The 13,218-nt window shown below is 42.7% G+C and overlaps 1 protein-coding gene across 3 annotated transcripts in view; it reads left to right on the forward strand.

The window, feature by feature from the left end:
* The window catches only part of dock6 (dedicator of cytokinesis 6), a 49,936-nt gene extending 38,015 nt beyond the window's left edge, over positions 1–11,921 (forward strand). For all 3 annotated transcript variants that reach the window (XM_080447886.1, XM_080447887.1, XM_080447888.1), the window contains 16 exons: positions 139–235; positions 341–475; positions 1,177–1,329; positions 2,065–2,223; positions 2,567–2,667; positions 2,780–2,972; positions 6,036–6,179; positions 6,940–7,071; positions 7,220–7,234; positions 7,976–8,101; positions 8,215–8,304; positions 8,398–8,634; positions 8,993–9,136; positions 9,269–9,375; positions 9,465–9,638; positions 10,406–11,921. In XM_080447886.1, coding sequence (XP_080304012.1) covers positions 139–235; positions 341–475; positions 1,177–1,329; positions 2,065–2,223; positions 2,567–2,667; positions 2,780–2,972; positions 6,036–6,179; positions 6,940–7,071; positions 7,220–7,234; positions 7,976–8,101; positions 8,215–8,304; positions 8,398–8,634; positions 8,993–9,136; positions 9,269–9,375; positions 9,465–9,638; positions 10,406–10,448 — 2,050 coding nt within the window. In that variant the 3' untranslated portion in view covers positions 10,449–11,921. The remainder of the gene's footprint in view (positions 1–138; positions 236–340; positions 476–1,176; positions 1,330–2,064; positions 2,224–2,566; positions 2,668–2,779; positions 2,973–6,035; positions 6,180–6,939; positions 7,072–7,219; positions 7,235–7,975; positions 8,102–8,214; positions 8,305–8,397; positions 8,635–8,992; positions 9,137–9,268; positions 9,376–9,464; positions 9,639–10,405) is intronic.
* Positions 11,922–13,218: the final 1,297 nt, after the last annotated feature.

Below are 13,218 nucleotides of genomic sequence, written 5' to 3' on the forward strand. Positions count from 1 at the left end.
GATTTATCAATGATGAAAACAAGCTCTTAATTGGAGCCCTAGTCTCACTTTTTGACTGTATTAAACATACTGCATGCTGCGTTAATATGATATGTGATGCTGGTTAATGCTAGATGGTGAACCCGTCTTATTTAACAGGACTAAGGCTGAGATGGAGCAGGAATCTGTGGTGGACGGGAACCTAGCTACCGAGGCCTCTCTGATAGTGCTGGACACACTGGAGATCATAGTCACGGTAAAAAACACAGAACTCAAACCTTGACATTGATTCAGATGGCACACAGTAAAAGTGTTCAGTGAATATAGTTAAGGGAATATAAATAATTGTTGTTTTGTTCAGACGGTGGTAGCGTCAGAGCTGAAGGAGAGCGTCCTGGGAGGTGTGCTGAGGGTTCTCCTCCACAGCATGGCAGGGAACCAGAGCGCCCTCTTCCTACAGCACTGTTTCACCACTCAGAGGGCTCTGGTCTACAAGGTGATTTATTGGTCCATTTTGACATTAGACTATATAAATGCAATTATATATATCGATGCTGTCGAGCAGAAACCTCTTGTCTCCATATTTTAACTCTTTGTGTTTTTTTCTCGTAAATTAATGCCCTAATTCAGGGGTTTTCAACTGGTGGTCCGCGGACCACTGGTCGTCCGCAGAGGTATTGCAGAATGGTCCCTGGCCAATGGTCATTTTTTTTTACTTTTAATAACTTACAGGAGTTCTTACTGTATGGTGTGTGTGTGTGTGATATGAAATGTGAGCTTACCATAATCACAGTAATCCTTAATCATATTCCATCATATTCAAACAAAATCACTGTATTTTATTAGATATTATATTGATATTATAGCAATTTTTTCCAGCTCCCTGTGGTGCATGATCCCCCCACCACTATTGTGTGGGGTGGGTCTATGATGGACCCACCACGCACAGTAGTGGTGGTCCCCAGGTTGCTCTTAGTCAGGATGGTGGTCCCTGGGTCAAAATCAGTTGAAAACCCCTGCCCTAATTGATCATACTACAGCGTCACACAAAAGCATCAAAAGTAGGAGATCCACACGCGTTTTGAGCTTGTAGATCTGCTACAGTTTTGGACAGTTTTGGACCCGACAGAGACGATATAGTGTGTGTGTGTACATACCTATATGAAGTCTCTAATGTTAAAATCCCTGTGTGTGTAGTTTCCAGAGATGCTGTTTGAAGAAGACACTGAGCTGTGTGCTGACCTGTGTCTGCGTCTGCTGCGTCACTGCAGCAGTAGCGTGGCCCCTGTCCGAAGCCACGCCTCCGCCTCGCTCTATCTGCTCATGAGGCAGAACTTTGAGATCGGAAACGTAAGTCTGTTCTGTTGAAAAGGGGGAAGCGCTGGAGCAGACTGATGGAAAATAGATGGCTGGAGAAAAACGGGTTGATGAGAATGTCTCTTCATTGTGAGCGAACACGCGCACGGCATTACGTACATCAGAGAGGTCAGAACACTGGGTCAGTCGCAGGGAGTTGCTCAAGGGCACTCTGGCAAAGTGGGCACCGTAGATGTACTGTATATCCACCCTCCCGTCACCAGTTTCCAGTTGGAATCAAACCAGCAAACTTTATCTCTGTGGTGGGCCTCCTTAAGCCCAATTTATACTTTGTCATACAACAGTGTCGCTCTGAGAAAATAGCCGATCTACAAGCTCACAACGTGTCTCATCCGCGACACGTTGTGAGCTTGTAGATCGACTATTTTATGCGTTTGCTAGAGCTTAAATTAAGCATTATATCAATGCCAACCTGTCACCCCATATTATAAGTCCATCATTGCGCTCCAGTGTTAACCCCCTTCTCATACTATTGTCCTGTAGTGAGAGGATCACACTCATCTGTACAAGAGGTTGAAGTGCAGTGACTGCCTTTTTAAGTGGGTCTTTAGCTTTGCATTTTTTATAATGTTGCATAACCATGAAAGACGAGACAGTAATTTATCCACAGACTACACACGTGCATGATACATCATCAAACCTGGAGTACATATGTTCATATGATGATGTACTCTGTGATTTTTAACACCTTCGTCTTCTTGGGCCCAGAACTTTGCGAGGGTGAAGATGCAGGTGACCATGTCTCTGTCCTCCCTGGTGGGAACGTCTCAGAACTTCAACGAGGAGCACCTCCGTCACTCTCTGAAAACGATCTTGACATACGCTGAAGAGGACCATGAACTGAGGGACACGCCCTTCCCAGAGCAGGTACAGCAACACTATTTACAATTTGAGGCAATTCTCTGGAAATCGTCAAGACTTTAAAAAAGTCATCATATTTGTTGTGAGACACGTGAAGTATAAAAAAGTCCCATAGGCATTTAGCAGATGATCTTATGCAACTTACAAAGTGCAAGGACGGAGAAAGCGCCGTGAGCTTTTTATTATTACTACCACGTGATAGAAGAATGAAGGTCCTTACACACTGGGAGCGTTTTATTTTGTGCGATTAATTCGCATTAAGTTAAACTGCTTGTTTGTGTCATGAGTACATCCACACAGAACACAAATACTACGCAGCAATAAAGTGAGTCGCTTTCTTGACTTGCAGGTCCAAGATCTGGTTTTCAACCTGCACATGATTCTAACTGACACTGTCAAGATGAAAGAGCATCAGCAAGACCCAGAGATGCTCATTGACCTGATGTACAGGTACCCAACATGCACATCAACGTGCTCTTGCAATCCGTTCATTATATAAGTCCAGCCTTGAGCAAGTCTCGTCCTCGTTGTGGTTCAATCCTTCTCTCCGTATTTCTTCTAGGATCGCTAAGGGCTACCAGAACTCTCCAGACCTCCGTCTCACGTGGCTCCAGAATATGGCAGGAAAGCACTCTGAGAGGGGGAACCATGCCGAGGCGGCCCACTGCCTGGTCCACAGTGCCGCTCTAGTGGCCGAGTACCTCAACATGCTGGAGGACTGTCGCTACCTGCCCATCGGCTGTGTCACCTTCCAGGTTAGCGGGGGTTTGATATTAGATTAACCCATTGAGACCTGAAGCCGATTCTACATGTCTCCTAAATCTCAGCAGTATTCTGAAAAAACGTATGTTTCTATATCAGTGGTGCTCAATCTTTTTCATGTCAAGGACCCCCAAAATGATATGTATTTGGCCGCGGACCCCCATCAAAATATTTTGTTCCAGGGACCCCCCAGAAGCAAAGATTTGAGTTAAAAATATTCGCTTTAAAAATATATATATTCAAAGATTTGCACACATTTTCACGATTTTTCGAAAATAGCAGATCTACAAGCTCATCATGAATATGAGCTTGTATATCTGCTATTTTTGAATAGCCAAAATGTAAAATAAAGCTTTTTAGCTCAAAACTCAAAATGACACAGTTCCAGGTCTTAATGGGTTAAACTCACAAATAAGTCTCACTGTATGTCTGTTGGGGCCTCTGTAAATGACTAAAGTCTCTGCTAGAGACTTGAGACATAAAAGGATGCCAAGAACTTGGGTAGCTAAAAAGCCATACTCAAAACAAAAGTACAAAAGAAAACAAACTAAACAGGTTGGAGATCCCAGCCAAACAGAACGAGTAAAGCTGCTGAGCCAGGCATGCAATGGGCCGTGCGAACACAGCTCTCGTCCATAAACTACCGAAACCAAAAGGTAAACTACACTAAACCAAAACAAAGCTCGATAACTGGACGCCCAATGCCTCGCCCCCGCAGGCTGATTTGCCCCTTCTGCTGGTGACGAGACGTTGGCACGCTTAATATGGTCCATTGATCAGACAAGAAAAACACTATTCCATAACTATTCCCTAAGTGCAAGAATAAGAAGCATCCAGTTTGAAAGAGGGTTTGTCCACAGAAATGTATTTATTTCCATAGACGTTGACATCTGCATTGCCAATCACAGAGTGTACTTGAATCACCAAAACATTGCACTTTATACAGACAGACATTTGACATAGGACCTCCTCCCAGTCCTCCTTCTTGACCACTCACAAACAAGCTTTTAGAAACAAAAGGCTTCTTGGCCAGCCTTTCTCAGTCATCACAAGGAATTAGCATCCGCCTAGATTTAAACATGTGACAATTTACTTTAACCCTTATCTATAAAACTATACTTTTACACAAGCTCATATTATGAAATCTTTGTTTAACATCTTATTAGCTTCAAATTAAGTCCACACACATTATACATTCACAATTGCAAACAGCAGTTAGAAATACAATGAGTCAACAAAGACAACAGTTACTTTAAGACTTATCAAGACTTTAATAATTTTCACTACACACTGCAGACCTAAGACTGAAGAATAATAAAAGTATATATATTTTAACTGTTTACCCAGTCATCTTGACCTGGCTTCCATCACTACACATTTGCTGTCTGTGACCTATGCCCAGGAAGGAGTAATGATTACTCTGATTAGTTTAAATGAATACAAAAGCCTTGCCCTGATAATCAAGACAAGACAGAGGTTGCCAATGCCTCTGAACCAAGGAACAAAAGGTTTATCAAAATGACTGTTGTGCCTCTCACCTCTTACCTGGACTCTACAAGGGCCAGGAACTCTGAACTGATTGCATTACAGCTGAGCCCACACAAAGTTGGGTGAAATCTCTCTCTGGCTTACATTATTTGACCAAAGGTCAAACTCAGTCCTAAATACACCTTCAAGTGTTTTACCAATTAAATGGAATATCATAGAAATATGCTTGAAACGATACTTTTAGTCCTGGATAATACCATACTATTTTCAGAGAAAGAGATTTTGTTGTTTAGAGGGAAAAAGCATGGGGGCCAAGTACAGAGCTTTGGGGGACCTCGGTCAACAAAGTGTAATGTGGTTTAAGTGGTTAATTGATTTCAGGTTCTCCATTCCTATAGAAGTGTAGAGCAAGGGTTCCAAAACTTTTCAGGCCACGGCCCCCCCAAATTAATCATATTTGAACTGGGGACCCCCCACCCTGACAAGCACTTGGAATTGTGAAAATAGCCGAACAACAAGCTCACAGTGCGAGGCGTTGTGAGCTTTTAGAACGTCTATTTAGACAATGTTTGCCTCTTTCTTATGTAATATTTGACAATTCTGCCAATTTGGTATTTAAAAAGGTCTTAAAAGTAATGAAATTGTATTTTTAGAAATGTGCAGATACCTTGTAGTGTATATGTCACAGGGAAATTGGCATTCCAGGGAAATTGAAAGGGGAGCGCTTGTTCTTAGGCACGGCCCGGGGCTGCGAGGCGGGGCTCTGATGCGAGGACGACGACGAGAACAACAACGTAGCAACCAGGAAGCCTCAGTGGCGCCCTTCGATAATCATTGGACTCCCCATCCATTACCACTGGGAGTCTGGGTTTGACTCCCGCTTGGGACATTACTTTTTCAAACAACCGCGGACTACTTTTTTTCGCCGATAAAGTATAGTTTTGGACCATGACGGAGGCGCGCCGACTCAGCAGACCTTGAGGCAGAGGAGTCGCGCCCGAGCGCCCCCCAGGCACGAGTGCCCGCGACGACCTGCCGATGGTCTGCTAGTCCACTAAGCGCCGTCCGAGTTATCGTAAATGATGTTGTGGGGACTGCGTTTGCCCCAACTGCCACTCACTGCACTAACATAGCCCGCCAGCCTCGCCCCCTTGTGCTTCAACTGCATGTAATAAGGCTGTTCGTGTGTGTGTGTGTGTGTGTGTGTGGGTGTGGGTGTGGGTGGGGGGGGGGGTGTGTAGGGCTCATGTCTGGCTTGCATTGCCCTCTAGCGTTGGTTCTACAGAATTGCCTGGGGGGCGGTGAAAACAAGCGCTCCCCTTTCAATTTCCCCGGAATGCCAATTTCCCTGTAACATATACACTTATACTGTATGTTGGTTTGTTTACAGTTGAATGAGAAAACAATGTTGCACATTAAGCTAATCATCTGGGGACCCCCCCAAAAATAAAAACAAGTTTGGGAACCACTGGTGTAGAGAGAACAAAACCATACCCACACATCAGGGCTTTCCACCCAGCCACACGTAACAGGTTTGTTTTGACATTTCACTCCTTTTCCACCGTCAGAATGTTTCATCTAACGTGCTGGAGGAGTCTGCGGTGTCTGACGACATCCTGTCGCCAGAGGAGGAGGGTATCTGTGCGGGGAAGTACTTCAGTGAGTCTGGCCTGGTGGGTCTCCTGGAGCAAGCTGCTAACTCTTTTAACATGGTACGGCACATGGTTGTGTTAAGTCCTTTTATTGTCCATTTCACACACCAGATAATTAATTTATTCCTTTACACACGCACGCACACACACACACACACACAGGGCTGTAACTGTAGATTATGTTCTCAGCAATTATTCTATCAATGTTTTAGTTTTTTCAGATTGATCAAATAATCGAGAAGCACATACTTTTTAATTTTTTGTTTTTATTAAATCTAAAGTCTGATTAACCCATTAAGGCCTGAGTCCGATTCTTAAAAAGTTTTCTAAATCCTAACAGATTTTTGAAAATAATATAAAAAATATTTTTTCACGATTTTTCAAAAATAGCAGATCTACAAGCTCATAGCACGGCACTCGGTGCCGCGCTATGAGCTTGTAGATCTGCTATTTTTGAATAGCCAAAGACATCTAAAGTGACACAGATGCGTTACAGGTATTAATGGGTTAACCACTTAAGCCCTATTTTAGACTTATAGCGAAAATAGCCGCATTGTGTTATGAGCTTGTAGATCTTATATTTTATTTAAAAATATTTTATAATAAATGTAATCGATCAATTCCATTATTCGTTACACCTCTACACATACACAGTACACGCGTACATGTACATTCCACCGTTCACCAGCGCACAATACTATCAATCCCACCATCTGGGGGGTGGAACCAGAACCGTGTCAGCTTTCTGGGTTGCCTCCCTATCTTTAGGCCACTGCCAGCCCACAAACATAGCTTATGTCTGTGCCAACATATGTTTCAGGCTGCCATGTATGAGGCCATAAATGAAGTGTACAAGATCCTGCTGCCCATCCACGAGGCCAACAGAGACTTCAAAAAGCTTTCCACTGTCCACGGCAAGCTGCAAGAGGCCTTCAACAAAGTCTACAACCAGGCGAGTTCACAGTTCCATCCTAGTCTCAGGAGCACTGAACTGGGTTTTCTTTGTTGATCTAGAAAATAATCTCACACATTAAAGATTTTAATCTGACACATGCCTTTGTTTTTGTTGTTTTTTTGTTTGTTTTTCTCAACTCTTCTAGAGCTCAGGATGGGAGGTGAGAAAGTCGGCCTTTACTTTTATATATTTAGATTTATCAGATATACTTTACAGCAGTTACAACTACTTGGTTGGCATTTGTATTAAACCTAATGTTTTCCCTTTCTTTCCTGTGGCTTCTTCCCTGGTCCTGGGCCGTTTGAATAATGTTTTATTGGTGAGTGAAATTGCAATAAAACTTCTCCCCGCACTTATTCAGACAAATGGCTGGCCCTCACACTTTCACATAGTTGGGTGAAACCCATGTTACAAGAGCAACTGGATTCAATTTTCCTGAGCCGCCTCGTGGATGATTGTGGTTTCAGCTGGTTTTAAATGTTGCAACATGTCAACTAAAGGCAGAAAGCACTCAATTTCTGCCTTACAGTATGTTTTCACACTGTCCCCCAGGATTGTCTTATTTCTGTTAGTAAACATGCAATGTTTTTTTCCACAGCCACTATTGAGAAGGAATGTTTTCATTTGGGTTTATCTGTCACATTGGAGAATCACATGGGATATTGATGTGCTCCATGGGGAAGGGGGGGGGGGTTTAATTTCTAGCTCTCTTTAGGTAATTCATGGTCACAAATCTATCGTTCTTTCCTAAGCCACTCAGTGTATCCTCATTCTGAAATGGATTGTTATTCCTGTCTTAAGACCCGGCTAATCTCTGGTCATCAGCATTTTTTTTGTTTGTTTGTTTTTCTGCAACACCCTCCAATCTGCTCTTCCCTTTCATCTCCCCTTCAGTGTGTAGAGAATGTTTGGGACTTACTTCCGGGTGGGCTTCTATGGCTGTCGCTTTGGAGACCTGGATGAGCAGGAGTTTGTCTACAAGGAACCATCAATCACCAAGCTGGCGGAGATCTCCCACAGGCTGGAGGCACGTAATCTGCAGCTACAAGTCTGAATGGTTTCTTTGTGGCGTTGAGCTAAATATTTGTAAAGATGACTGATTTGCTGTTCTTGTTTGTTGGGGGTGGGGTTTTAATACAGGAGTTTTATTCAGAGCGGTTTGGGGAGGACGTGGTTGAAATTATAAAGGACTCCAACCATGTGGATAAGAACAAAATGGATCCCAATAAGGTACAAGCCAGAGACAAAAAGTGAACGCTCACAGAGTATAATACCCATTTGTCAGACCAGGTGTTTGCACTGATGTGTTTGTCTTTATTTCAGGCCTACCTCCAGATCACCTATGTGGAGCCTTTCTTTGACACCTATGAGCTCAAGGAGAGAATCACCTACTTTGACAAGAATTACAACCTGCGTACCTTCATGTACTGCACCCCCTTCACGTTGGACGGCCGAGCCCACGGCGACCTTTACGAGCAGTACAAACGCAAGTCCATACTGACGACCTCACACGCATTCCCTTACATCAAGACACGCATCAACGTCATCCACAAAGAGGAGGTACTGTATGGATGAGCGTGTGGAATATAAATGCATTAACCTGGTTCGAATCAATGTCATGGTTGGTTTATTGGTTTGGTTATTCTACAGCTGATTCCTTTGACAAACAAGAAGTGTAATAATAGCGTGGCCTCCCTGTCCAAACTTAGCTATTGATAATAAGTTACTATGTGTGCTGTTTAGTGGGTGTTCAGTGGCGAAGTCGTGCTGTACAGGCTTGCTGCTTGTGTGCATGTCCATTGTCCTAGTATTGTGACGGCTTATGTCTCAAATGTAAATGTGATCTTTATGAGTAAATCACATATAAACGCAAAAGTAGACTCTTGTAGGTGACTTGTTTGTTGCTTTGACTGTCCAGATCATTCTGGTTCCCATGGAAGTGGCCATTGAGGACATGCAGAAGAAGACTCAGGAGTTGGCCTTTGCCACCACCCAGGAGCCTCCTGACTCAAAGATGCTGCAGATGGTGTTGCAGGGTTCTGTGGGCACAACGGTCAACCAGGTGCTTTTTTTTATATTTAGAGCGACAGAGCAACTGGTCATTTACAGCATGAAAGGGTTTATATTTGTCAGTGAGATATAAGGACTTCCAGACATTCCTCTGCAGATATGTAACCATTACTCTCCCTCACAGGGCCCCCTTGAGGTGGCGCAGGTCTTCCTCTCCGACATTCCTGATGACCCCAAGCTGTTCCGCCATCACAACAAACTGCGCCTCTGCTTTAAGGACTTCACGAAGAGGTGATGACACACCGTCGAGGCCCAGACATCACAGAACCAATCAAAACAAAAGCCTGACTCCCTGTGTCTACTCTGCTCTTCTCATGCAGGTGTGAGGACGCCTTGAGGAAGAATAAAGTCCTGATTGGTCCAGATCAGAAGGAATACCACAGGGAACTGGAGAGGAACTACAATAAGCTGAAAGAAGCTCTGGGTCCCCTCATCAACCGCAAGATCCCCCAGCTGTACAGGACCCTGCCGGCTCTCGGAGCACAAACACAACGGTAACTCGAGACACCGCACATGCCGCCTACGCAGACCAGTACACAAAATGACCTCACACTCCTCCACAGAGCGCTGCTTTACAAAAGTGAAGCACAATAGCAACATGACACCTAATCATATTGTACCCCAGGTTCCAGACTCGTATTTCATATGTGACTTGTAGTAACAGGACCCACAATAATGGCCTGCTACATGAAAGATTAAATGGACGCTAAATGTCCGAACACTCCGAACACATGTTATACAACCATGTTGAACATTCATTATAAAGTTGCCTGGTGCAATTGTTGAAATACTGGAATCGAAATTGCTATATAGAAACTAACAGTATATCATTTGTGTTTTTCACTGCTTTTGGCAGCAACATGTAACTAATGGTTGGAGAACTGTCAGGTTTATAATAAAAACCAGAGCCATAGACAAACTGCATGAACCAAAACAACATCATGATAGCAATGGTGGGTTTAACTAGTTCCTTTCATTCTGCAGCTTGATGCACTGCTGATGACCAGCTATCAACTGGTATAAAGTCTAATTCATTCAATAGTGTTCCCAGTTGGCAATTCCTCACTTCAACTGATAATTGACAGGTGCATCACCTCCAGCAGGCCTGATGAGGCATCATTCACAGTTCTATAGTTTACTAATTTAATCACTTTTTCTTCTTTGCCAATTTAACAACATCTAAAAAACAAAAATGCAAAAGTGACCAACAACTGAACTGAAAATGTCATATTCAAACTTTGCCTGGTTTGTCTTCTCATAGGAATTCCTACAGCCGTTCTAGTCTTCGCAAAGTGGACTGCTGAAGTGCAGAGGCCCGGTAAAGAGAAGAAACTACAGTACAAGCTTAAGAAAATTAGTCTCATTATATCCTTTTAGCCCCCCAGCCCCCACCCCCCCCCCCCCCCTGCACACCAACTGTCATAACCACACAGGCAAAGACCGCATCCTCCCCCCGACCCCACCTGCCTACCACCCAGATCGCCCCCCAAACTCATTAGTTATTTCCCCTCCTGCACCACCTTCCCCCTTCACCCCTCCCTCATTTTGTCTCTCACTCCTATAGGAAAAAGAAAACCCCTCATCTGTTTATACTGGACGTTTATCTGCACTGTAAACATAGTCATTTGGTGCATTGGTTCTGTCTCCTGAGAATCTAAGTTCCTGCCTTCAAGGGTAGTCCGGCCACGAAGCACCCATGGCATGGAATGACGTGGTGATTTTAGATTTTTATAGAACGCCGGCATCCAGGCACTCTGAGCCACTTCTGTAATTGCGTGTTTGTTTTGGGTGCCTTGTTTGTGTTCGAGTGCGTCTGCTTGACTGCCGAGGATCGCGGTTTCTTTCCATTTGCTTGTGTATATGTCATGTTTGCTGTTGAAAGGGCTGTTAGCACTGTGAAATGAGTCAGTCCATAGAGTCCGGCAGTCCATAGAGTCTCGTGTCCTTTCTGAAAGTTCATTTTTATTTAATTTTGTTTCATTCATTCATTATGTTACGGGACCAAGCCGTAGTCAACTGACATACAAAGTGAACGAAATCTTCCCAGGGAGCTTCTCTGGTATCAACCTACCAAATAACTGACATTCCTCCGTCATCAAGTTCTCACATTCATCCGCCCATCTCTCATTATACAAATTCATTATAGAGTAGAGATAAGGATCGTACTTTCCACACTGAGGCCTCAGTCCAAATTCTGCAGAGGCAATACTGTAGGAGTTAAAGACGTAAAGGTTAAGCATGGGAAGAAACAGGCAAGAGGATGTTTTTAAATTGGATTTTTGTTTTTAAAACACTGTGAAATTCTATTAGCATGCACTGACCAAAACAGTCACAATACAGATGTTCACCTTGGAAGCACTGCCCCTGACAATCTGTCATGCACACAAAACACATTTTAACTAGGACCTTAAGTGTAACGGCAGTCTGATTTATGAATAGACAATACCTTCATTTTCATGTTAAGAATGTCCTGTTGTGATTGTATGTGAACAGGTGTCAAAGCATGTGTCATATCTTATCTTCCACTGGTTACAGGAGAATTGTAATCGATGTAGCTGATTTCTAACTACTGTATTGGAACTACTGTAGCTATTGTATTGCACTATTGTATCCAAACTCCAGCACCTGCCACTGTAACTACTACTATATTATGATCTCTGCTTTTGTAAGTTGGTCAAAATGTTTTTTTTTCTGTTTGTTTTTTACCAATCAGAGCTACTTGTTATTTATTCATGTCTACTTTTTTACTGCTTCTATTAAAGTTTCCTTCTTTCTCATTTGGGTCCACTGTTATTTGTGTTTATGTATAGATTTGAATGAAAGGGCTGATGATAAAAAGGATCCAAGTAAAAGAAATGTTGGTATACACAACATCCTTGTAAATGTCTTGTTTTTACGACATTGATCCTCATTCACATGCAGCTTAATTACAGCTTGACCTCCATCCAGATTTAATTGCACATTAATAGGCCTACCATAATTAGGTAGTAGTCCTGAATCATTTGTCCCATTAGCCAAGTGGTTCTCAACCTTTTCAGGCCGTGACACCCCAAAATAATATTTGACATATTTGAACTGGGGACCCCCCACCCCCATAAGCACTTGGAATTGTAGGAATTGAGGCATTACATTTAGTTTGACTCGGTTCCACAAATAAATATTGTGAAAATGGCAGTTGTGAGCTTGTAGATCGGCTAATTTCACAATTTGTGCCTCTTATAATATTTGACAATTTGACCAGTATAGTATAGTTTGTTGATTACTTTTGATGCAGTAATTGTCTTTTTTTTTCTTCTTTTTTTTCTTCTTTTTTAAGGTATTAAAAAGGTATGAAAAGTCCTTAAATTGTCACTTCTCAGCCATCTGGTGATCCCCCCAAAATCATGTGGGGACCCCCCTGGGGCTCAACCCACAGGTTGAGAACCACTGTTAGCCCAGTCAGTTTTTTTCCTGAGCATATGGATAGGGTGTTCATATGCAAGTTAACACGAAATCAATGCAAAAACCCTGTGTCTCTGAATCCATCTGCAGACAGCATAGTATTCAGCTCCTCCCTGCAGCGCCCCTCCTGATATTCAGTTGTAATATGGCCATATGACGTCATGCTATGAAATCATATCCTGAAAATAATGAATGAAAATGAGGTTTTTCCCATCTCATCAGCCATTTTGAAAATGTGACATGTTTTACGATGTCATTATGATTATAATAAAGCTATACGCAAATAAAACTAATTGGCGCTTAGGCCTACCAAATGATGGGTTATTAGGATTTAATAGTCAATTCGAGACCCAAAAATGAGTTACCACAAACCTACCAGTTTGAAGAGGATTTATGCAAACGGCAGCAGGCTGGTTCAGACAAAAAAAAACTCCTCATGCATATAATATATAGCCCAATTTAGATGATGATGATGATTACTATTACTTTTCCAATAAAAACACTCAGCACAACATTCATACAGTATATCGTATATCTCTATCTCATGGTCATAAGTAGGTTCACAATCACACAAATATTTACTATTGTTGTTGTTAATGTGTTTTGAAGTGGATCAAGGTGATCCAAAAAGTT

This window comes from Gymnoscopelus braueri, assembly GCF_963280865.1.
Source record: "Gymnoscopelus braueri genome assembly, chromosome: 13".
In the NCBI taxonomy this organism is placed as follows: Eukaryota; Metazoa; Chordata; class Actinopteri; order Myctophiformes; family Myctophidae; genus Gymnoscopelus; species Gymnoscopelus braueri.